The sequence below is a fragment of the Tachyglossus aculeatus genome, chromosome 11, assembly GCF_015852505.1.
Source record: "Tachyglossus aculeatus isolate mTacAcu1 chromosome 11, mTacAcu1.pri, whole genome shotgun sequence".
In the NCBI taxonomy this organism is placed as follows: Eukaryota; Metazoa; Chordata; class Mammalia; order Monotremata; family Tachyglossidae; genus Tachyglossus; species Tachyglossus aculeatus.
Genome location: NC_052076.1, coordinates 2,557,250 through 2,583,815, shown reverse-complemented (window position 1 = coordinate 2,583,815; position 26,566 = coordinate 2,557,250). Strand labels below are relative to the sequence as shown.

Here is a 26,566-nt window from a genome sequence, read left to right as displayed (position 1 = left end):
GCAAATTGGCTTAAAAATCCCCTCCGGCTCCAACCAACCAGAGTCTTCAGGCAACCGCCTTCCTCCAAACCCTGCCGATTAAGCCGTGCTCAGCCCAGCCCAGGTTCCCACCGGCCTCGTCATCCCGGAGGGGTCGGCTGGGCCCGGATCTCCACTAATCCCTGGTGGTTGGGAGGGTGGGTCGTGGGGCCCGGAGGCGCGGCGAGGAGGCGACTCCCCCCCGCCCCCAGTCCCACCCAGACAAAGCCACGGAGCCATTGTGGGGTTACCAAGACAACTTTTAACAGACCAGAAGCTCTCAGAAACTGAACGCACAGAGGGGGAGTTAGGCAGTGGCCAGGTTAAAACACACTCCTGGCCAATGTTGAGCAAAAGCATTAAGATCAGAAAGCTGCTGGGTCGGGGAGAGGCAGGCCGACAGACAAGAGTAGGACAAGCAGCCTCTGAGCCAGGTGGCCCTCTCCCTTCGGGAGCCCGGCCGTGCCACGCTGAGGCGGAAGGATTTGACGTTTCCTCCGTTGGCCGCCAGCACTGACGATCGATCGATCGATCGATGGGCGCCCCGTGCCTCCGCTCGGGAGGAAAGCTGAAGAGGAAGAGATGGGCCGGCCCCGCATGGCAAAAGCCCCTCTCGTTCCTGGACTGGCCGGGGTGGAGGGCTGGAACGTGAGACCGAGCGACGGAGACATTGCTGATTTTCCAGGGATTGGGGGCTGCCGGAAGCAGCTTCGGGGCGGGGGGACCATGGTACCCACGAGACTGAGGCTAAAGCATCCCCTCAGTCCTTACCCACCATTCATACTTGGGTGGGGCAGGAAAATAACTCGTTTAGAGGCCACTCTGGAGCCTGATGTGCCTTCCTACTTCAGCCAGGAAGGCGGGGTCTCGGGGCGGTTGGCCCCGGGGGAGTCCAGGCCTTCGCGGTGTTCGAGTCAGACCCAAACCTGGCCGAGCCAGGTCTCCTTGGGCGCCGGCGGAGAGCACAGTGTTGGGATGGCACAAAGAAAGGCAGTAGTGAAGTCCTGGCTGACCAGGCCCGGCTTGCCTGAGGGCCAATGTCCCGTGAAGCCAGACTGAGCGTGGTCTCTTGGGGGCTCCTGGCAGGCTGCCCTCAACCCCTAGGGCAGGAAAAGACAGCGCCAAGTCTGGCCTGGGAGTGATTATGGCAGGGGCGGCAGGAGGCGGGCCCAGAAACCCCAGTGGGAGAGCCCGAGGATGAGAAAATTTAAAATGTAAGGTGAGGGAAGATGCGACAGGGGAAGATGAGGTCACTAATCTCCCCAGGACAAGGCCCTGCCCCAGCTGGGGACTGGAGACACCTACACCTGGAGCCCCCCGCCAAGTGCCCCGGGGCACGGGACCCTCTCACTGGACAGGGCACAAGTGACAGCCCTATCAGCAGCCCCTTCCCTGGTGACAAGCGGCGGACTGCCAGGGAGGCGGCGATGACAGGCCCCCGCCCCGTTCACGGAAACGCGACCGAGCCACCAAGCCACCGGGAAAAGGCGCCAAAAAGGGGAAGGACCGGTCGGCTTCCTGGTCTCCTGGCTCACCTGGGGCGGGTGTGGACTCTGTCTGCCGACTTTCGTTCTGGAGACCTTTACAGCCGCGTCTCCGGGGATTGGCGTGGCCACCTCCCGCCAGCCGGTTCCAGCGACCCCCACAACCGGCCTCTCCCCCCGCAGCCCACGGTGGGCCGGAAAAGGATTCAATTGGCTTCGTGGGAGGGCCTCTTCCCAAGAGTGAGCTGTCCTGTTGCTTCTGCCCAGAACCGCACCCTGCAGCTGCCCAGTCCACACCTGTCCAGGCAGCTTCCCCTTAGTGTCATCCTAATGAGTTGTAAAAAAAAAAAAAAAGGCGGAGTGGATCGAGGGCAGATTTGGTCCTGACTCTGGTGAGGGCTTGGCTCGAGGTCTGTCCTGGCTCCCTCCCCGGGGGTTCAGAGAAGGGAGCCGGCCAGCAGCGCTGGGGTCGCCGAGGATTTCAAGTTTCGCTTGGGCCTCAAAGTGGGACCTTCTCACGGTTCCACATTCATCCTTTTGGAGAAAAACGGTATTTAGACATACAAAGTTCAGCCTCTTTCTCAGCCAGCTCTCAGCCCGAGGCAGGGAGAAGTGTAATGGAAGTCCCCAGACCTGTGAGGAGTGGGTGTCGGTTCAGGTTGGCTCTCCCGCATCCTGGGGGTTCGACAACTCGATGGGAAAGGCAGCCGGAGTGTCCAGAGCAGGAGTCCCTGCCGCCACGGTCACATGAGCTGACAGCATGAGTTTTGTTTCCGGGCCTGTGGGGGGAAAAACAGGGTGGTGAGCAGTTCCACTCTCCACACCAACATGACTGCCCGAGGATCTGCCAGCCGTCCAGTCTACGGAGCCACTCAGGCGGGAGAGGCTGGTGGTCGAGGGGATGAACGTGAAATTGATCGCCCTGTAGGCAGGGTCCACGGCCCGCTGACCATCCTGCCATGTGGTGGGGGTCCTGGGGCCTAGGGTCAATAGAAGTCTTGGACCCTCAAAGTAGGAGGTTTGAGCAGCTGCTGGAGACCATGCCTCGTGGTAAGTGCTCAAGCAGTAAAAGAATACCAAGGGATACAGGGAGTTTCTGCTCTTAGTAGCAATGTCCAAAAGCAGGGCTCGCACAAGGATCCGGTCCTGCCGGCCCATTAACCCAGAGACCGATGTCCAAAGGTCAATTCCGAAGGGGTGAGCCGGCCGGTGGGGTGTCCTCCAGGGAGGAAGTACCCTCCCCGGCCATCTCTGTGAGTTGTTGGCCTTTCCACAGCTTCAGCCTCGACCCCTCCTCTAACCCAGAACCCCCGCGATGCCTGAGGCCCCTCCCTCCTACTGTTTTTTGGGGTCCACCACTGTCGGACAACCAGTGTCCCCTCAAACACCGCCCCCCACCCCCCGACCCCGCCACTGTCAGATCCTGGCCCTGAGACACAGATTTCCCCGTGTACCCTGAGCTCCCTGGCTTGAAGGGAACCCAGAGCAGGATTTCAGGAGCAAAGCCTGCCATGGGGAAAAGGGAAGGAGAAACGGGGCAACCGGGAGGAGTCCTGACCAGCCACCCGGCTCCCCCGTTCCCCTGGGCCCACCTGGGGAAATTCATCCCATCTCTGTCACCCGCCTCCCGGACGCCAGCCTGGCTCCTCTCCTCCTCCTACCATCCTCTACTGGCAGCTCCAACCCTTAAGGACAGGACTACCAGAGGGAAATACCAGAGGGAAATACCAGAGGAAATTCTGGAAATCACCAGGAACTGGGTCTGCCCCGCCCAACCATTCGGATTCTCTGGATATCCATCGGTAGTGTTCCCTGGGCTTCTGAGCGGATGGTGAGCTTTGGGTCTCTCAGACAGCCGGGCAGCGCCGCTGGACAAGTGGCCAGGATGGCTGAACTGTGGATTGCATTAAAACTTGCCCACCCTCCAGCCGGCTGAGAAGGCAGCAAGCTGCTGCAACAAGAAGTGCAAGCAAGAGTTGAGCCCTTGGACGTGGACTTTCCCAGAGTCACCTGCTCCCACAGACTAACCTTTCCCTCCTTTGTTCCTAAGCCGGTGGCCCTGGCAGGAGAAAAGACTCGCCTTCCCGCAAGCTAAAGGGGTTGTGTAATCTAGCGCCACGAGGGCGGCTTTTATGTCTATTAACTCTCTTGTACTCTCTAGAACGTTCACTACAATGTCCTGTCCTCAGCGGGCGCTCGAACAAAACTACCGCTCGATTGTCTGATGCGAGTCCTTCACGGACCGGAGGATGGGGGCTTCTAGGTGGGGAGATGCGCGATCAGGGGGCGGGCGGTGACACTCACGGTTTTGTAGAAGGCTTTCGACTGCGTTCCCAGCACTTCCGACTTGGACACCAAGTCGTCCAGCTTCTCCCCTCGTTCCAATAAAGACTCCATGGTGTTGTGCTGGGGAGGGTCACAGGGGCACTTTACCATTTATACCAGCCCACCGCCCCCCGAGACACACCAGCCGCCCGGGGCCTCTGGGAAGGAGAGGAGGCACCCACGGTGGCTACTTGACTGGAGTCACAGCTGAGCCCAAGGTCTCGGGTGCCGGACTTGGTCCAGCCCGACTTTCGGGGAGGGGCAGAGGTGGGCACACTCGCCCCTGGGTGGCAAGCAGACCCGACAGGTGGGCTGACTCCCTCTTCTGTTCCATCCCATCCCTTTAGCCACCCTACTTACTATCCGTGCAGATCCACCTGGGGCTGATATCGATGACTGCAGAATGACAGCCACCACCGCATTTAATAATAATGATGGCATTTACTAAGCGCTTACTATGTGCTGGGAGATTACAAAGTGATCAGGTTGTCCCATGGGGGGCTCACAGTCTTAATCCCTATTTTACAGATGAGGTAACAGGCACGGAGAAGTTAAGTGACTTACCCAAAGTCACAGAGCTGACAATTGGCAGAGCCTGGGATTTGAACCCATGACCTCTGACTCCGTAGCCCGTGCTCTTTCCACTGGGCCACGCTGCTTGCTAAAACAGTGGGATCAAGGAAGCCTCCAGCCCATCTGCACTGGACAGGTTCTCGGCACTTGGGCCAACAACGTGGTCCGTATAAACCGGGAAAACGGCAACTTCCTTGGCCGTGAAAATTGTCCCCTTTTGCCCTTTGGTCCCTGCTAGGTCCTGGCCCCCACTGTGATCCAACCGCCCCGGCAGGCGTGGAAGCCCCGATCATTTGCACCCCAAATCCAGCTTTTCTGTGGCATGATCCTGCCCCTGGATCAGGGATTTCCTTTCCCTGTTTCCAAACCCAACAGGCTCTGGGGCACCTTTTCTCCCTGGAGGTCATTTTGCAACCCTAGGTCTTCTGTAATTATGCTCACCTACAGAGAGGGCTGAGGGGCAAACAATCCAACCTTCTCTTCCCCTGCCTATGAAATGACCCAAGCTTTCCTCCCAACAAACGCCCCCCTGCCCACCTGAAGCATTCTCAACTCCCACCGGGCCCCAAAATGCCTCCCCGGGGCAGCCTCTGAACTCTGACTACCTGGAACCGAGTCCTGCTAGGGGGTGGCAGGAAAAAGGAAGAAAAGTATACGCGAAGCCGACTCCGATCCTTCCTGGCTATTACACGAGTAGCCACGGAGCTAGCAGGAGTCCATGGGGCTCCTCTGAGGAATCCAAGTTCCCAGATGTAATCCACTCGAGGTCACGCCTGGAACTACATTTGACAGATGGGCGGGGGTCACCCGAATGAACACTGCCGGTAAAGCAGGGGACCGAGGCTGCATGGGCAGGGAGGGGCCAGAGGAAGTGCTCTGAGGGAAAGCAGGCTTCCCCGGGCTCCGGGCCAGGAGTGGATTCCCCGGCAAGGCCCAGCTTCCGCAGCTGGGCCCACGTGGCCCTGGCTCCCGGCCATCCCAAACTGCTCGCGGTGACGGCCGCGAATTCCAAGTTGGCAAGGTTCCAAGGGGTCGATCCCGGACTCCGACTTCCGCTTCTTCCCGGCTCATCTCCAGGCACAAAGGCTCTCCTATTTCAAGGCACTCCGCCCCCACGGCCCCCACTCCGGGGTGGTCCTTTCCACAGCTGACGTCGACCCCCTGCCGCACCCCTCCCCTCCGGCAGCCCACTGGGAAGAGAAGGGACGGGGTGGGGCTTACCAGAATGATCTTGGTCTCGTCCAACTCGGCCTGCACTTTGGTCATCGGGTCGGCCTCGCGTGGGTTCTGAGGAGGAGACGGGGAGAGAAAGGCCGCGAGTCAGGCCGAGGGAGGGTTGGGGACAACCCAGAGGGGAAGATGTTGGCAAGCATCGTGCATTCCACAGCTCCCCACGCCCCTTCCTCCCTCCTTCCCTCCCGATCCTATGGCACATCAGAAAACCTGGAAGGCTGCGTGGCGGCGGGAGGGGAACTGAGCTTCCTAGGGTCTGCCTGAGGGTGGGGTCCCCAGGCAGACGGATCCCGCCCCGGGCTGTCGCCACCACGGCCCACTGAGTCCCTACCGTCCCCCTTCCCGAGTCTCAAGATGAGTGGCGGGGGTCCCTCTGCCAGGAACCTACCTGGTATCTGCTAAGGTGGTCGTCCAGGGCCGTGTACTGGATTGTGGCAGGGGATCCCACCGGCCAGTCTATCCTGTCCACCTGCTTGGAGAATTCATCCAGAACCTGCCCCGCAAAGGAATCGCAGCAGTCTGTGTCCGGGGGCGTCCCCCTGAGCCTCACCCACGGCGGCGTGAGAGGAGACCGCAGAGGGGGACAGGGGTCCAGTCTCCCCACCCTCCCACTCCCCAGCACCACCAGGGATTCCTATCGCTCCACAGGGAGGATTCCTATCGCTCCACAGGCCCCACCTCCCCAGATCCTACCCCTTCCCCGAAACCTTCCATCCAGCCCCCAACAAACCTTCTCTAGCAGGGTGAAAGCCACCCGGGGTGGGTATTCGTTGTCCGCAATGGCCACACCTGCCAGCCCGTCATGGCGCACGTACCCGTGGCAGAAGTACTCTGGGGGAGGGAGATGAGAGGTCACCCCTGGGCGAGGGCGGAGGGAATGCTGCCCACTGCGGCTAGGCCCGAGTCCCCGCCCAGTGCACCCTCTGGGGTGGACAGGTAACTAAGGAACTCGGGGCCTCTAGACATGGGCAAGTCCCCGGGTTTGTGGCCGGGTTCTCCCAGTCTGGGGGTCCCAGAACCCAGCTAGGTCCCTCTCCGCTCACCTCCCTAGTCTTCTGACAGCTCCTCTTCCATGGCCACGGCATATGACAATTCAGGTGGGGTCTCAATACCCACTGCCTTACACCCCCCTGCCCCAAGTGGCCAGGAGTGCCCAGTGTGGACACCACCACCCACTACTCTCCCAAACTCAGAAGCAGGGAAATCAGCCCACCCGTGAAATCCAAATCCATCAACTCAGAACCCCTTCCGGGGCCTAGATTCAAAGCTCCCCAGTAGACTGCAAGCCCCGTGAGGGCAGGGATAGGGGCTTCTGTCTCTGGTGAACCTTTCCAAAGCCCAGTGCTCTGCGTTGCAGTCAGCGCTATCGATGGACTGAATGAAACATAGAAGCCCTCCAAAAGAGTACTCGGACGTCACCGGCCATCGTTGGAGAGGGGTTCCCGGAAGGGGGTCGCCGATGGAGGAGCCGGGGGGCAGCCTGAGGTAGCCGTGGTGATGACGGTTTTCCCCGAACGCCTGTAGGCCACTGCCATTTGGCGGGCAGACTCTCAAGTTCATTCCCAAAGGGAAGCATCAGGGTGACTTTTCCTTTGCTCCCATGGAGCCAGGGCTTGTAAAGAGGGAGATTCCTGCAGGCTCTCGGGGCCACGGTGGCCCGGTCCCCTTCTCGGGACCGCCCCCGGGGCAGTCGTCGGTAACCAGGGCAGGATCCGGGGCGAAAAGACTGGTCCGACAGGCTGGGCCAGCCCCGCAGATCCAGGCCTTGATAGATTTTGGGGAAGAGGGTGTCTGCGGACGGGGAGGAGGTGGCGAGGGAGAGTAACCCTAATGCAGAATGATAATAATGATGGTATTTGTTAAGCGCTTACTATGTGCAAGGCACCGTTCTAAGCGCTGGGGTGGTTACAAGGTGATCAGCCTTCATCCCCATTTTACAGATGAGGGAACTGAGACACAGAGAAGTGAACTGATTTGCCCAAAGTCGCACAGCTGACAATTGGCGGAGCCGGTTTCTGAACCCGTGACCTCCGACTCCAAATCCCGGGCTCTTTCCACTGAGCCACGCTGCTTCTCAGAGACCAGGCAGGAAGACAGTCTTCCGTTTCTCGGCCTGGGCTGAAGCGGGGACCGGGGAAAGGTGGAGGATCTGGGCAGTGGCCCGTGAGGGAAGCCGGGCCTCGGGAGAGTCCTCACTAGAGGAGCTTACAGCAAGCTGGACTCTTATTGACCTTCATTTCTCAGGGTGAAAGGGCACGGAGGGCTGACCCTGGCATTCCAAAGGGCCTTGGAACCAACACACAGGGAAATTTGGTATGTGGATGGGGGAAATGACTTAACTGCGGCAGCCCCAGAAGAGGAGGATGCCCAGCTTCCTGGCTGCAGCCTGCCAGAGGAACCTGACAGCTGCCCGGAAACGCTTTCCCGAGGGGACTGGACCACCCCTCACTGAGAAATTCCCAGCTGGGGCTCTGATGGAAAGCCGCCCAGCATGTTCAGTTCCACATCAGGCTCAGCCTAAGACGGGAGGGGCCTGAGGTCGAAGGAGCCACAGTCGGGCATTCCGTACAGACAGGGAGCCTTGGGAGGAGGGAGTGGGGAGAGGAAGGCAGCACGGAGGGAGGGGGGCAGCGAACAGGAGCTCCCCGAGGAGACGGCAGCTCCCTGAAGGCAGGAAACACATCTTGCTACTGCTGTGCTTTTCCAAGTGCCCAGTACAACGCCAGTACTCAGTATCTGCCCAGCGGATGCCATGGATCGACTGACTGACTGGGAAACTCTGCAGCCTGGGCTTTAGGAGAGCCCCCATGAGCGAAGCCCTCGACTGCAGGTCAGCCCCACTCCACACCCCCTTGCAACGACCTCCTTCCTTCCCCTTACCTTGCTCTTTGACAGAAGCCTTGTTACCCTTCCCTGTGCGCTCCACAATCAGTTGACTCGTAAAGGTCATGAACTCCTGGACACTGCAAAGACAGAATACGTTGCCTCCATAAAGTCATTCATTCAGTTGTATTTATTGCATGCTTACTGTGTGCACAGCACTGTACTAAGCACTTGGAAAGTACAATTCAACAGTCCCTAGGCCTCTCTTCCAGACACAGAAGCCTGAGCCCATAGGAAGATGACTTCTGGTCCATATTCCCAGCACAGCAGTCTATATAGCCCGGGCTCAGAGCAGCCTCCACCCTGAAGTTGAATCTGAATGCTTAAGTTTTCACAGACTGCTCAAATCCCAGGTCTAACAAGCCACTGGTTTCCTCCAGCCAACAGAACGGGAAACTGCAGTGAGATGCGGCTTGCCCCCTCTTCCCCCGCCACTTTTTTTTTATGGTATTTGTTAGATGCCTACTCTGTGCTTGGCACTGTTCTAAGCACTGGGGTAGATACAAAATAATCTGGTTGGACACAGTCCCTGAGCCACCCTCGGCTCCCAGACTTAATCTCCACTTTACAGACGAGGTAACTGAGGCACAGAGAAGTTAGGTGACTAGCCTAAGGTTATAGAGCAGACGAGTGGTGGAGCTGGGATGATAACCTAGGTCCTCTGACGCCCAGGCCGGTGCTCTGTCTGCTAGGCCACACCACTTCTCCTTTCCTCCCTGCCACTACTGGATACTAAACCAAGTATTCTACAGCTACAAACAACCTTCACCATGCTTTAAAAGCATTAATAAGGGGGTGGTCTCCCCGACCATGGCTCCAGGGGTCCCACGGCCAACCCTGCCGGCAGCTGAGCACCGTTTCAGGGGTAGTGGGGAGTTGCCCTTGAAGGACTGGCGACCTGACAGATGAGGGGGAGGAATCAGGATCCACGTAAAAATTCAAGAGGGGGAAACCTGTAACCTATCAGCTCCAGCTAGATGAAGATGTGAACACCCGTGCTAGGTAGACTGTGAGCCCCTCAAAGACGAGCATCACGTCCACTAATTTTATTGAACCCCGTTAAGTGCTCTGCCCACAGCAGGCGCTCAGTCAATACTACTGACTGCTTGGCAGATAGATATTTAGCCCAGGAGGATGCTGGAGTCCAGGGGGCTGTCTGGGGAAAGGTGAGCTTCGAACAGGTTGGATGGAGGGAAGGTTTGGGACGAGGGAGAGGCCAGGAGTCCGGAGAGTCAATCGGGTGTGCAAGGGTCGCAAGCCCATCCGCCTGGATGCAGTGGAGAGGTCAGGCTGGAGGGAGGCAGGACACAGGGGGCCTTTCGGCCAGCGACCGGTATGACGGAGCAGAAAGAGGAGCCGCCGGACTCCCTGGAGAGAAAGAAACTAGACAGGTGGGCTAAAAGCCAAGGGTGGAAAAAGTAGTGGAGCTGCAAGTGCCGCCCACCCAGGGCTCTCTGTCCTTTCCACCCCCAACCCCGGAAGAACCCCAGGCTGTCGCCGTCAGAATCAATCAATCAATCGTATTTATTGAGCGCTTACTATGTGCAGAGCACTGTACTAAGCGCTTAAAAAATTTTTTTTTTGAAACAGGTGAACAAATCATTTAATATGTAGATAAAAATATGAATGATATATGAATATATGAAAGTACACATTAGCATAAGGAATGTGGCTAAGAAGTTCACAAGTGCAAATGTTGTGGTTTGATGTACTATGACTGGGGTGCTTCTGTGAATTAATCAGGGAAGGCTTTCAGGAGGAAGCTAGATGATAACCCACCTTTGCCCTCGAAAGCCACCTCACCTGCTTTGTGGTTCCCTCAGGCTCTCCCAACTCTCTGCCCGTTAGTCTGTAAGCCCCTTAAGGGAGGGGATCGTTGTGTCCTAACACGACTGTGCTCTGCCCAGAGCTCTGCACCCCCAAGGTGCTCAAACAATACCGGCAATTTGCCTGGGGCGAACACTCGATAACTGGACGGTGGGAAAGACTGGGATGGGGATACTGAGGTGGGGAGAGAGGTTATGGGGGAAGAAATTCCTCATCAGAGGTTGAGCGGGTGAGAGAAGTATACCACCAAGCTAGCTCTCTTTCTCCCTTAAAAGCCCTACTGAGAGCTCACCTCCTCCAAGAGGCCTTCCCAGACTGAGCCCCCTTTTTCCTCTCCTCCTCCCCAACCCTCCCCCGGCCCTCCCTCCTTCCCCTCCCCAAAGCACCTGTATATATGTTTGTATAAACTATGTATATATGTTTTTACGTATTTATTGCTCTATTTATTTATTTAATTTGTACATCTTTATTCTATTTATTTTATTAATATGTTTTGTTTTGTTCTCTGTCTCCCCCTTCCAGACTGTGAGCCCACTGTTAGGTAGGGGCTGTCTCTATATGTTGCCAACTTGTACTTCCCAAGCGCTTAGTACAGTGCTCTGCACACAGTAAGCGCTCAATAAATACGATTGAATGAATGAATATGTTTGTACAGATTTATTACTCTATTTTACTTGTACATATTTACTATTCTATTAATTTTGTTAATGATGTGCATTGAGCTTTAATTCTATTCGTTCTGACGACTTGACACCTGTCCACATGTTTTGTTTTGTTGTCTGTCTCCCCCTTCTAGACCGTGAGCCCGCTGTTGGGTAGGGACCGTCTCTATATGTTGCCGACTTGTACTTCCCAAGCGCTTACTCCAGTGCTCTGCACACAGTAAGCGCTCAATAAATACGACTGAATGAATGAATATCTGGGAGACAACTTTGCACGTCCATGGGAACTGAAACCACGGGAGCACTCGGGAAGGGACAACAAAAGGGGGAACGCAGCCAATGTTCAATCGTCCAGGAGGCCAAGCTAGTTTGGATCCCATTTGCGATGCGGAACCGAAACACTTACTGCAGCTCAGCTTTACCTGCCTTGAGGTACACTACACTTAGATTTTCACCCTTTACTCACTCCTTCCCTCAGTCCCACAGCACTTATGCACATAGCATAAGTGCTCAATAAATACGATTGATTGATTGATAGCTGGAACTTTTTTTTAATATTAATGTCAGTCTCCCCCTCTAGACTGTAAGCTCGTTGTGGGCAGGGAACACACCTACCAACTCTGTTCTATTGCACTCTCCCAAGTGCTTAGTACAGTGCTCTTCACACACTAAGTGCTCAATAAATATGATTGATTGATTTTTGACAGGGCTCTCCTCAAGGAGAGACTTTGGGAAGCCTGGAAGGCCAAGAGGGGTTTGTGGCAACACCAGGCCCTGCAACTGGCAACCGCCCCCGGCCCAGGAAGGGCAATCTTTACTTGGCCCCAGTTCTGGATTCGAGGTCTGGCCTTATCGGCCACACTCCCCGCACCCCGCCATAAAGTCCAGTCAGTGCCATCTCCTTCGCCCATGAAACACCGCCAATCGTTTACATGGGAACAACACTGCGGTGGGGACAAATTCGGATCCGCTCATCAAGCCCAAAGATTGCGGAAAAAAATTCAGCAGAGCTAAACTTTCTGGATCCCGCAGAGCTAAAGCAAGGGAATTTCAGCTTTAGGAGATCTTTGTCGGTACTACGTTGGGCGGAGAAGAGAAAGAGGAGAATACACCAAGGAAGAGAAACAGTGTGGCCTAGCAGGAAACACCACAGATATGGGAGTCAAAGACCTGGGTTCTAACCCCAGATCTCCCACTTGTCTCCTGCGTGACCTCAGGCAAGTCTAATTTCTCTGTGCCTCAGTTACCTCATCTGTAAAATGGGGGTTAAGGCCCTGAGCTCCATGTGGGCCATGGACGACGTCCAATCTGATTATCTTGTATCAGTGACCTCATCTGTAAAATGGGGATGAAGACTGTGAGCCCCCCGTGGGACAACCTGATCACTTTGTAACCTCCCCAGAGCTTAGAACAGTGCTTTGCACATAGTAGGCGCTTAATAAATGCCATCATTATTATTATTATTATCCCAGTGCTTAATACAGTGCCTGGCTTACAATAGTAAATGCTTGCAAATACCATAAATGTCTGTTTGTGTCTGTTCATTGTTGTATTGTAGTCTCCCAAGAGCTTAGTACAGTGCTCTGCACACAGTTAAGTGCTCAATAAACACGACTTACTGAATGAATGAAAACAAATCATAAATGGAGCAGGCAGAAAGGCTGAGAGGAAAACTGGGAGAGTCAGGAGCCTCTGAAGCCAAAGTTATACTTTCCCAACTGCTTAATATAGTGCTCTGCACACAGAAATAATAATAAGAATAGTAATTATGGCATTTAAGCGCTATGTGCTAGGCACTCTAAGCACTGGCAGATACAAGTAAATCAGGGTGGACAGACTCTCTGTCCCTCATGGAGCTCACAGTCTTCATCCTCATTTTACAGATGAGGTAACTGAGGCCCAGAGAAGTTAAGTGACTTACCCAAGGTCACACAGCAGACAAGCGAAGCAGCATTGATCAGTGGAAAGAGCACGGGCTTTAGAGTCAGAGGTCATGGGTTCCAATCCCAGCTCCAAAACATGTCTGCTGTGTGACCTTGGGAAAGTCACTTAACTTCTCTGAGCCTCAGTTACCGCATCTGTAAAATGGGGATTAAGACTGTGAGCCCCACATGGGACAACCTGATCACCTTGTATCCCCCCAGCACTTAGAACAGTGCTTTGCACATAGTAAGCGCTTAACAAATGCCATCATCATTATTATTATTATTATTATGTGGCAGAGATGGGATTAAGACCCATAACCTTCTGAGTCCCAGGCCCGTTATCCATCCACTACGTTCTGCTGCTTCTCAAGTGAGCGCTCAATAAATGCCTCTGACTGTTTGAGAAGAGGGGGTCAGGGGAGTCCAGAGAAGTGGAGAGGTCCGACAGCAAGAGAGGGAATAGGTTGCTGGACTTGGCCAGGAGAGGAAAATCAAAAAGCTTGGCAAGTCCCATCTTGGCATAAGGGGAAGGATTGGAGCCAATGGTGCATTTCACATCACTTCATTAAAAACAGGGTGAGTCACTTGATTTGGCCTCAGCACCCAGGACCATTCCTCACAAGGGGAATGCGGCAAGGAGAGGGGCGTTGATATCCCTCAGCAAACAATGGTCGCCGCAGGCTCTGATGAACCCTGTACAAGGTCATGGGTTCTAATCCTGGCTCTGCCTCTTCCGCTGTGTGGCCTTGCGCAAATCACTTCAAAGCAGTGTGGCTCATTGGAAAGAGCCCGGGCTTTGGAGTCAGAGCTCATGGGTTCCAGTCCCGACTCCGCCACATGTCTGCTGTGTGACCTTGGGCAAGTCACTTAACTTTTCTGAGCCTCAGTTCCCTCATCTGTAAAATGGGGATTAAGACTGTGAGCCCCACGTGGGACAACTTGATCACCTTGTATCCCCCCCAGCGCTTAGAACAGTGCTCTGCACACAGTAAGGCTTAACAAATGCCATTATTATTATTATTATTACTTCTCTGTGTCAGTTCCGTCATCTGTGAAATGGGAACTGAGACTGTGAGCCTCACCTGGGACAGGGACTGTGTCCAACCCGATTTGCTTATATCTGACCCAGCGCTTAGTACCGTGCCTGACGCATAGTATGTACTTAACAAATAACACAATTATTATTAGTATCGTGCCCCACCCCTCTGGACTGAAGACTCCTTCCTCCACCAAACTCCCAGATGCAGAGGGCAGTACTCCACACCCGGCAGGTGTTCAATAAATACTCGGGTGAAAGTGTCTATAAACCAACTGTGGTTTCAGATGAACAACCAGAATGCTCACTCGAGCCTTGCAAACCCTGAAGGGAAAAACTGAACATTATCTGGAGCCCATTTTCGCTTTCAGAAAGAGTCTGCTTCTAGACTGTGGGCCCAATTCTAGACTGTGAGCCCACTGTTGGGTAGGGACCGTCTATGTTGCCAACCTGTACTTCCCAAGCACTTAGTACAGTGCTCTGCACACAGTAAGCGCTCAATAAATACGATTGATTGATTGATTGCTGAGGTTACGGAAGATTAACAGTGACTGCTGGCGTCCGAATGAACCCCTCTGCCCTGCTGAGCGGGTGTTTGGCCCCGTCTGCTCGGGTTTCTGTTGCGAGGGTCCGGTCCCAGCACGGACTGGAGGTGGGGTCGCAATCCTTCTAGTTCGCCCACTTCTCTGCGCCTCAGTTGCTCCACCTGTGCATATTTATTACTCTATTTATTTATTTATTTTACTTGTACATATCTATTCTATTTATTTTATTTTGTTAATACGTTTGGTTTTGTTCTCTGTCTCCCCCTTCTAGACTGTGAGCCCGCTGTTGGGTAGGGACTGTCTCTATATGCTGCCAACTTGTACTTCCCAAGCGCTTAGTACAGTGCTCTGCACACAGTAAGTGCTGAATAAATACGATTGATTGATTGACTCATCTGTGGAATGGGGATGCTAATACCCGCTTCCCCCTCCGTCAAAGAGGAAGAAGCAACGTGGCTCAGTGGAAAGAGCCCAGGCCTGGGAGTCGGAGGTTATGGGTTCTAATCCCGGCTCTGCCGCTTGTCAGCTGTGTGACTTTGGGCAAGTCACTTCTCTGTGCCTCAGCTCCCTCATCTGTAAAATGGGGATGAAGACTGTGAGCCCCATGTGGGACAACCTGATGACCTTGTATCCTCCCCAGCGCTTAGGACAGTGCTTGGCACATGGTAAGCGCTTAACAAATGCCATCATCATTATTATCATTATTACTATTATTATTGTATCTACCCCAGTGCTTAGAAAAGTGCTTGGCACATTCATTCATTCAATCGTATTTATTGAGCGCTTACTGTGTGCAGAGTACTGGACTAAGCACTTGGGAAGTACAAGTTGGCAACATCTAGAGATTGAATGAACAAAACAAAATATACTAACAAAATAAAATAAATAGAATAAATATGTGTAAGTAAAATAAATAGAATAATAATAATAATGATGGCATTTGTTAAGCGTTTACTATGTGCAGAGCACTGTTCTAAGCGCTGGGGGGAATACAAGGTGATCAGATTGTCCCACGGGGGGCTCACAGTCTTAATACCCATTTTACAGACGAGGGAACTGAGGCCCAGAGAAGTGAAGTGACTTGCCCAAGGTCACACAGCAGACATGTGACAGAGTCAGGATTCGAACCCATGACCTCTGACTCCAAAGCCCATGCTCCTTCCACTGAGCCACGCTGCTTCTCTAATAAATATGTACAAGCTTATATACATATATACAGGTGATATATAAATCCGTGGCTCAATGGAAAGAGCCCGGGCTTTGGAGTCAGAGGTCATGGGTTCAAATCCCGGCTCTGCCACTTTCATTCATTCATTCAATTGTATTTATTGAGCACTTACTGTGGGCAGGGCACTGTAGTAAGCGCTTGGGAAGTACAAGTTGGCAACATATACAGACGGTCCTTACCCAACAGTGGGCTCGCAGTCTGAACTTTGGGCAAGTCACTTAATTTCTCTGTGCCTCAGTTCCCTCATCTGGAAAATGGGTATTAAGATTGTGAGCCCCACATGGGACAACCTGATCACCTGGTATCCTCCCCAGCGCTTAGAACAGTGCTTTGCACATAGTAAGTGCTTAACAAATGCCATCATCATTACTATTATTATATAGAGACGGTCCCTACCCAACAGTGGGCTCACAAATACCATCATTATTATCATTATTAGTCCAGCACTTAGAACAGTGCTTGACACATAGTAAGCGCTTAATAAATACCATCATTATTATTATAGAGAGACGCTCCCTACCCAACAGTGGGCTCACAAATACCATCATTATTATCATTATGCTGTGCACATAGTAAGCGCTTAATAAAAATGCCATCATTATTATTATAGAGAGACGGTCCCTACCTGACAGTGGGCTCACAAACACCATCATTATCATCATTATTATTCCAGCGCTTAGAACAGTGCTTGGCACATAGTAAGCGCTTAATAAATGCCATCATTATTATTATAGAGAGGCGGTCCCTACCCAACAGGTGGCTCACAAATACCATCATTATTATCATTATGCTTTGCACACAGTGAGCGCTTAATAAATGCCATCATTATTATTACAGAAAGACGGCCCCTACCCAACAGGGGGCTCACAAACACCATCATTATTATCATTATTAGTCCAGCACTTAGAACAGTGCTTTGCACATAATAAGCGCTTAATAAATGCCATCATTATTATTACAGAGAGACGGTCCCTACCCAACAGTGGGCTCACAAATACCATCATTATTATCATTATTATTCCAGCGCTTAGAACAGAGCTTGGCACATAGTAAGCGCTTAATAAATGCCATCATTATTATTATAAAGAGACGGCCCCTACCCAACAAGTGGCTCACAAATACCATCATTATTATAGTAAGCGCTTAATGAATGCCATCATTATTATTACAGAGAGACGGTCCCTACCCAACAGTGGGCTCACAAACACCATCATTATTATCATTATTATTCCAGCACTTAGAACAGTGCTGTGCACGTAATAAGCGCTTAATAAATGCCATCATTATTATTACAGAGAGACGGTCCCTACCCAACAGGGGGCTCACAAATACCATCATTATTATCATTATTAGTCAAGCGCTTAGTACAGTGCTTTGCACGTAGTAAGCGCTTAATAAATGCCATCATCATTATTATTATAGAGAGACGGTCCCTACCCAACAGGGGGCTCACAAACACCATCATTATTATCATTATGCTTTGCACATAGTAAGCGCTTAATAAATGCCATCATTATTATTACAGAGAGACGGTCCCTACCCAACAGTGGGCCCACAAATACCATCATTATTACTATTATTCCAGCACTTAGAACACTGCTTTACACATAGTAAGCGCTTAATAAATGCCATCATTATTACTATTACAGAGAGACGGTCCCTACCCAACAGTGGGCTCACAAACACCATCATTATTATCATTATTAGTCCAGCACTTAATGAATGCCATCATTATTATTATAGAGAGACGGTGCCTACCCAACAGTGGGCTCACAAACACCATCATTATTATCATTACTATTCCAGCACTTACAACAGTGTTTTGCACATATAATAAATGCCATCATTATTATTACAGAGAGACGGTGCCTACCCTACAAGTGGCTCACAAATACCATCATTATTATCATTATGCTTTGCACACAGTAAGCGCTTAATAAATGCCATCATTATTATTACAGAGACACGGCCCCTACCCAACAGGGGGCTCACAAATACCATCATTATCAGTCCAGCACTTAGAACAGTGCTTGGCACATAGTAAGCGCTAAATGAATGCCATCATTATTATTACAGAGAGACGGCCCTTACCCAACAGTGGGCTCACAAATACCATCATTATTGTCATTATGCTTTGCACATAGTAAGCGCTTAATACATGCCATCATTATTATTACAGAGAGATGGTCCCTACCCAACAGGGGGCTCACAAATACCGTCATTATTATTACTATTAGTCCAGCACTTAGTACAGTGCTTTTCACATAGTAAGCGCTTAATAAATGCCACCATTATTATTATAGAGAGACGGCCCCTACCCAACAGGTGGCTCACAAATACCATCATTATTATCATTATGCTTTGCACATAGTAAGCGCTTAATAAATGCCATCATTATTATTACAGAGAGACGGCCCCTACCCAACAGGGGGCTCACAAACACCATCATTATTATCATTATTAGTCCAGCACTTAGAACAGTGCTTTGCACATAGTAAGCGCTTAATAAATGCCATCATTATTATTATAGAGAGACAGTCCCTTACCCAACAGTGGGCTCACAAACACCATCATTATTATCACTATTAGTCCAGCACTTAGAACAGTGCTTGGCACATAGTAAGCGCTTAATAACTGCCATAATTATTACTATTATAGAGAGACGGTCCCTACCCAACAGCGGGCTCACAAATACCATCACTATTATCATTATTAGTCCAGCACTTAGAACAGTGCTTTGCGCGTAGTAAGCGCTTAATAAATGCCATCATTATTATTACTGAGAGACGGTCCCTACCCAACAGTGGGCTCACAAATACAATCGTTATTATAGTAAGCGCTTAATGAATGCCATCATTATTATTACAGAGAGACGGTCCCTACCCAACAGGGGGCTCACAAATACCATCATTATTATCATTATTAGTCAAGCGCACAAACACCATCATCATTATCATTATTATTCCAGCACTTAGAACAGTGCTTTGCACGTAGTAAGCGCTTAATAAATGCCATCATTATTATTATAGAGAGACGGTCCCTACCCAACAGGGGGCTCAAAAATACTATCATTATTAGTCAAGCACTTAGTACAGTGCTTTGCACGTAATAAGCGCTTAATAAATGCCATCATTATTATTATTATAGAGAGACGGCCCCTACCCAACAGGGGGCTCACAAATACCATCACTATTATCATTATTAGTCAAGCACTTAGTACAGTGCTTGGCACATAGTAAGCGCTTAATAAATGCCATCATTATTATTACAGAGAGACGGTCCCTACCCAACAGCGGGCTCACAAATACCATCACTATTATCATTATTAGTCCAGCACTTAGAACAGTGCTTGGCACGTAGTAAGCGCTTAATAACTGCCATCATTATTATTATAGAGAGACGGCCCCTACCCAACAGTGGGCTCACAAATACCATCATTATTATAGTAAGCGCTTAATGAATGCCATCATTACTATTATAGAGAGACGGCCCCTACCCAACCGTGGGCTCACAAACATCATCATTATTACCATTATTAGTCCAGCACTTAGAACAGTGCTTGGCACATAGTAAGCACTTAATAAATGCCATCATCATCATCATCAATCGCATTTATTGAGCGCTTACTGTGTGCAGAGCACTGTACCAAGCGATTGGGAAATCCAAGTTGGCAACATCTAGAGACAGTACCTACCCAACAGCAGGCTCACAGTCTAAAAGGGGGAGACAGAGAACAAAACCAAACATATTAACAAAATAAAATAAAATAAAATCATTATTACTATTATAGAGAGACGGTCCCTACCCAACAGTGGGCTCACAAACACCATCATTATTATCATTATTAGTCCAGCACTTAATGAATGCCATCATTATTATTATAGAGAAATGGTCCCTACCCAACAGTGGGCTCACAAATACCATCATTATTAGTCCAGCGCTTAGTACAGTGCTTTGCACGTAGTAAGCGCTTAATAAATGCCATCATCATTATTATTATAGAGAGACGGCCCCTACCCAACAGTGGGCTCACAAATACCAGCATTATTATTATTATTCCAGCGCTTAGAGCAGTGCTTGGCACATAGTAAGCGCTTAATAAATGCCGTCATTATTATTACAGAGAGACGGTCCCTACCCAACAGGGGGCTCACAAACACCATCATTATTATCATTATTATTCCAGCACTTAGAACAGTGCTTGGCACGTAGTAGGCGCTTAATAAATGCCATCATTATTACTATTATAGAGAGACGGTCCCTACCCAACAAGTGGCTCACAAATACCATCATTATTATAGTAAGCGCTTAATAAATGCCATCATTATTATTACAGAGAGACGGTCCCTACCCAACAGGGGGTTCACAAATACCATCATTATTATCATTATTAGTCAAGCGCACAAACACCATCATTATTATCGTTATTATTCCAGCACTTAGAACAGTGCTTTGCACGTAGTAAGTGCTTAATAAATATCATCATTATTATTATAGAGAGACGGTCCCTACCCAACAGGGGGCTCACAAATACTATCATTATTAGTCAAGCACTTAGTACAGTGCTTTGCACGTAATAAGCGCTTAATAAATGCCATCATTATTATTACAGAGGGACGGTCCCTACCCAACAGGGGGCTCACAAATACCATCATTGTTATCATTATTATTCCAGCGCTTAGAGCAGTGCTTGGCACATAGTAAGCGCTTAATAAATGCCATCATTATTATTACAGAGAGACGGTCCCTACCCAACAGTGGGCTCACAAACACCATCATTATTATAGTAAGCGCTTAATGAATGCCATCATTATTATTATAGAGAGACGGCCCCTACCCAACAGTGGGCTCACAAATACCATCATTATTACAGTAAGCGCTTAATAACTGCCATCATTACTATTATAGAGAGACGGCCCCTACCCAACAGTGGGCTCACAAATACCATCATTATTATAGTAAGCGCTTAATGAATGCCATCATTACTATTATAGAGAGACGGCCCCTACCCAACAGTGGGCTCACAAACACCATCATTATTATCATTATTAGTCCAGCACTTAGAACAGTGCTTGGCACACAGTAAGCGCTTAATAAACGCTATCATCATTATTATTATAGAGAGACGGTCCCTACCCAACAGTGGGCTCACAAACACCATCATTATTATCATTATTAGTCCAGCACTTAATGAATGCCACCATTATTATTATAGAGAGACGGTCCCTACCCAACAGCGGCCTCACAAACACCATCATTATTATCATTATTAGTCCAGCGCTTAGAACAGTGCTTGGCACACAGTAAGCGCTTAATAAATGCCATCATCATTATTATTATAGAGAGACGGTCCCTACCCAACAGGGGGCTCACAAATACCACCATTATTATCATTATTAGTCCAGCACTTAGTACAGTGCTTTGCACGTAGTAAGCGCTTAATAAATGCCATCATTATTATTATTGAGAGACGGTCCCTACCCAACAGTGGGCTCACAAACACCATCATTATTATCATTATGCTTTGCACACAGTAAGCGCTTAATAAATGCCATCATTATTATTATAGAGAGACGGCCCCTACCCAACAGCGGGCTCACAAATACTATCACTATTATCATTATTAGTCAAGCACTTAGTACAGTGCTTTGCACGTAGTAAGCGCTTAATAAATGCCATCATTATTATTATTGAGAGACGGTCCCTACCCAACAGGGGGCTCACAAATACCATCATTATTATCATTATGCTTTGCACATAGTAAGCGCTTAATAAATGACATCATTATTATTATAGAGAGACGGTCCCTACCCAACAGGGGGCTCACAAATACCACCATTATTATCATTATTAGTCCAGCACTTAGTACAGTGCTTTGCACGTAGTAAGCGCTTAATAAATGCCATCATTATTATTATTGAGAGACGGTCCCTACCCAACAGTGGCCTCACAAACACCATCATTATTATCATTATGCTTTGCACACAGTAAGCGCTTAATAAATGCCATCATTATTATTATTGAGAGACGGTCCCTACCCAACAGGGGGCTCACAAACACCATCATTATTATCATTATTAGTCCAGCACTTAATGAATGCCACCATTATTATTATAGGGAGACGGTCCCTACCCAACAGCGGCCTCAATCAATCAATCGTATTTATTGAGCGCTTACTATGTGCAGAGCACTGTACTAAGCGCTTGGGAAGTACAAATTGGCAACCCACAGAGACAGTCCCTACCCAACAGTGGGCTCACAGTCTAAAAGGGGGAGACAGAGAACAGAACCAAACACACCAACAAAAGAAAATAAATAAGATAGAAATGTACAAGTAAAATAAATAAGTAAATAAATAAATAATAGAGTAATAAATATGTACAACCCTATATACATATATACAGGTGCTGTGGGGAAGGGAAGGAGGTAAGATGGGGGGGGATGGAGAGGGGGACGAGGGGGAGAGGAAGGACAGTCCCTACCCAATAGTGGGCTCACAGTCTAAAAGGGGGAGACAGAGAACAAAACCAAACATACTAACAAAATAAAATAAATAGAATAGATATGTACAAGTAAAATAAATAGAGTAATAAATCTGTACCAACATATATACATATATACAGGTGCTGTGGGGAAGGGAAGGAGGCAAGATGGGGGGGATGGAGAGGGGGACGAGGGGGAGAGGAAAGAAGGGGCTCAGTCTGGGAAGGCCTCCTGGAGGAGGTGAGCTCTCAGCAGGGCCTTGAAGGGATTGATTGAAGGGGCCTCACAAATACCATCATTATTAGTCCAGCACTTAGAACAGTGCTTGGCACGTAGTAAGCGCTTAGTAAATGCCATCATTATTACTATTATAGAGAGACGGTCCCTACCCAACAGGGGGCTCACAGACACCATTATTATTATTATTATTATTATTATTACTAGTCCCCGGGGGGGGTCCCAGACGTCACCTGGCCCTCTGGAAGAAGCTGAAGGAGGTGACGTCGTAGGCGGCTCTGAGCAGGACGGCCCTGGCGTCCCCCTTGTAGTGGACGCTGAGGCTGTACAGCTTCATGATGGCGGCGGCCGGCCGGCCTGTCTTCCCTCAGGCGACGGCCCCCTCACCCCGATGACCCGGATGGAGGTGGAGCGGCCGGAAGTGACGTAAGGGAGCACGCGCGCACGCGCGGGAGGGGCCACGGAGGCGCCGCGATCGGCGCGCGCTGCGCATGCGCCGCCGCTTCGGCCTGCGCGCGGACGTTGGGGCTGCCTGTCCTGTCAGTCAGTCAGTCAATCAATGAATCGTATTTATTGAGGGCTTACTGTGTGCAGAGCACTGTGCTAAGCGCTTGGGAAGTCCAAGTTGGCAACATATAGAGACAGTCCCTACCCAACAGCGGGCTCACAGTCTAGAAGGGAGAGACAGACAACAAAACAAAACATATTAACAAAATAAAATAAATAGAATAAATATGTACAAGCAAAATAAATAAATAAATAAACAGAGTAATAAATATGTACAAACATATGTACATATATACTTCTAGACTGCAAGCCCGCTGTTGGGTAGGGACCGTCTCTATATGTTGCCAACTTGGACTTCCCAAGCGCTTAGTACAGTGCTCTGAACACAGTAAGCGCTCAATAAATACGATTGAATGAATGAATATATAGGTGATATTGAGAAGCAGCGTGGCTCAGTGGAAAGAGCACGGGCTTTGGAGTCAGAGGTCATGGGTTCAAATCCCAGCTCCGCCAGTTGTCAGGTGTGTGACCTTGGGCAAGTCACTTCACTTCTCTGTGCCTCAGTACCCTCATCTGTAAAATGGGGATTAAGAATGTGAGCCCCACGTGGGACAACCTGATCACCTTGAATCCCCCCAGCGCTTAGAACAGTGCTTTGCACATAGTAAGCACTTAACAAATGCCATTATTATTATTATTATTATTATTATTATTACAGCACCAGGCCCATAGGAAGCGCCTAACAAATGCCAGAATGATTATTATTAGTAATAAATAATCACAATTATTATTACTTAAACCTTCTCTTACATCTGCAGGCATATCCCAGACACTCCCTTACTGCCACACACACACCTCGCAGGGGAGGGAAACTGAGGCCCGCTCACCGACTTCACAGACACCACACACGACAATGAAAGAACTCATTCAATCATCTTTACTGAGCGCTTACTGTGTGCAGAGCACTGTACTAAGCGCTTGGGAAGTACAAATTGGCAACATATAGAGACAGTCATTCATTCAGTCAGTCAGTCATCCACCCATTCATTAATCCACCCATTCATTCATTCATTCATCAATCCATCCAGAGAAGCGGCGTGGCTCGGTGGAAAGAGCTCGGGCTTTGGAGTCGGAGGTCACGGGTTCGAATGCCACCTCTGCCAGTTGTCAGCTGGGTGACTTTGGGCAAGTCTAGACTGTGAGCCCACTGTTGGGTAGGGACCATCTCTATATGTTGCCAACTGGTACTTCCCAAGTGTTTAGTACAGTGCCCTGCACACAGTAAGCTCTCAATAAATACAATTGAATGAATGGATGAATGAAGTCTCTTCACTTCTCTGGGCCTCAGTTCCCTCATCTGTAAAATGGGGATTAAGATTGTGAGCCCCCCGTGGGACAACCTGATCACCTTGTAACCTCCCCAGCACTTAGAATAGTGCTTTGCACATAGTAAGTGCTTAATAAATGCCATTATTATTATTATTATCCATCCATCCACCCATTCATTCATCCACCCATTCATTCATCCATCCATCCATCCATTCATTCCATCGTATTTATTGAACGCTTACTGTGTGCAGAGCACTGTACTAAGCGCTTGGGAAGAACAAGTCGACAACATATAGAGACGATCCTTACCCAACAGTGGGCTCAACCATTCATTCATCCATCCATCCACCCACCCATTAATAATAATAATAATGATGGTATTTGTTAAGCGCTTACTATGTGCAAAGCACAGTTCTAAGCACTGGGGGGATACAAGGTGGTCAGGTTGTCCCACATGGGGCTCACAATCTTAATCCCCATTTTACAGATGAGGGAACGAAGGCACAGAGAAGTTAAGTGACTTGCTTAAAGTCACACAGCCGATAAGTGGTGGAGCCAGTATTAGAACCCATGACCTCTGACTCCCAAGCGCGTGCTCTTTCCACTGAGCCACAATGCTTCTGTATTCATTCATTCATTCATTCATTCATTCATGCTCATTCTATGAGAGGCAGCGTGGCTCAGTGGAAAGAGCAAGGGCTTGGGGGTCAGAGATCATGGGTTCGAATCCTAGTTCCGCCACTTGTCAGCTGTGGGACCTTGGGCAAACCACTGAACTTCTCTGTGCCTCAGTTACCTCATCTGTAAAATGGGGATTAAGACTGTGAGCCCCACGAGGGACAACCTGATCACCTTGTATCCCCCAGCGCTTAAAACAGTGCTTAGCACATAGTAAGCGCGTAACAAATACCATCATTACTATTGTTATCCATTCATCCACCCATCCACCCATCCATTCATTTATTTATTCATTCTCATTCTATGAGAAGCAGCGTGGCTCAGTGGCAAGGGCTTGGGAGTGAGAGGTCATGGGTTCTAATCCTGCCTCTGCCGCTTGTCAACTGTGTGACTTTGGGCAAGTCACTTCACATCTCTGGGCCTCAGTTCCCTCATCTATAAAATGGGGATTAAGACCGTGAGCCCCACGAGGGACAACCTTATCACCTTGTATCCTCCCCAGCGCTTAGAACAGTGCTTGGCACATAGTACGCACTTAACAAATACCATTATTATTATTATTATTATTATCTGTTCATTCATTCAATCGTATTTATTGAGCGCTTACTGTGTGCAGAGCACTGTACTAAGCGCTTGGGAAGTACAAGTTGGGAACATATAGAGACGGTCCCTACCCAACAGCGGGTTGCCGATTTGTACTTCCCAAGCACTTAGTACACAGTAACCTCTCAATAAATACGACTGTGAGCACTTTGTTGGGTAGGGGCCGTCTCTATCTGTTGCCGATTTGTACTCTCCCAAGCGTTTAATACAGTGCTCTGCACACAGTAAGCGCTCAATAAATACGATTGAATGAATGAATGATTATTATTACTTTACGTCTCTGGGACAATATTACCTCATGTGTAAAATGGGGATTAAGAGTAAAACCGTGTGGGACGGGGACTGTGTCTAATCTGATTAACTTGTATCTACCCCAGCGCTTAGAACAGTACTTGGCAAGCAGTAAGTGCTTAACAATTACCATAATTATCATTATTATTATAACTAACTGTGCTTCTAAGCACTTGCTCGGCGCCAAGCAGTGTGGCCAGCTCCCAGGTACCCCAGGAAAGACTTTATTTTTTGCTTGGTGAGTGCTGGCAGGTTTTGATGAAGTTCTCACCTAAGTTTTTCTTGCCAGGGATGAACAGGGAAGGCAGGGTGAAGGCAGCCACCTGACCCCCTTCAGCTTTGGGGTTTCCTTTCTCCCGGGAGCCTGGGAGTCCCCAAGGGGTGGATCACCTTACTGGCCATGAGGAGATAAACAAGCCAGATTTAGCTAGGGAACCGACTAGCCGACATCTTCGTTGAGTCAATCAACAATTGATCAGCCAGCGGGTCTCTTGGAAGGTCTGGCTGGTGGTTGAAAAGCAGGACAACTTCCTAGAGAACTTTAATTCTGCTTATTAGTTGGGCCTGCCACGATGGGCTGGTATCTGAATCCCCACTAGCCCCCGTCGGCCACATCCCAAGAACCAGGGGGAAGCACGGGGGCCGCTACCCGGCTAGATCCTCACCCCCCTTAACATTCCCAGCTGCTTCCTCATCCTT

The 26,566-nt window shown here is 49.8% G+C and overlaps 1 protein-coding gene across 1 annotated transcript; it reads right to left on the bottom strand.

Moving 5' to 3' along the window:
* Window positions 1–257: 257 nt before the first annotated feature.
* Window positions 258–22,822, bottom strand: YKT6 (YKT6 v-SNARE homolog). The gene is made up of 7 exons (XM_038754639.1): window positions 22,693–22,822; window positions 8,514–8,596; window positions 6,364–6,464; window positions 6,022–6,126; window positions 5,622–5,687; window positions 3,807–3,908; window positions 258–2,281 (listed from the first exon to the last, which is right to left on the bottom strand). Exons 1-7 carry the CDS (start codon window positions 22,794–22,796, stop codon window positions 2,246–2,248), a joined length of 597 nt encoding a protein of 198 aa, XP_038610567.1. The 5' UTR covers window positions 22,797–22,822; the 3' UTR covers window positions 258–2,245.
* Between the last annotated feature and the right edge of the window lie 3,744 nt (window positions 22,823–26,566).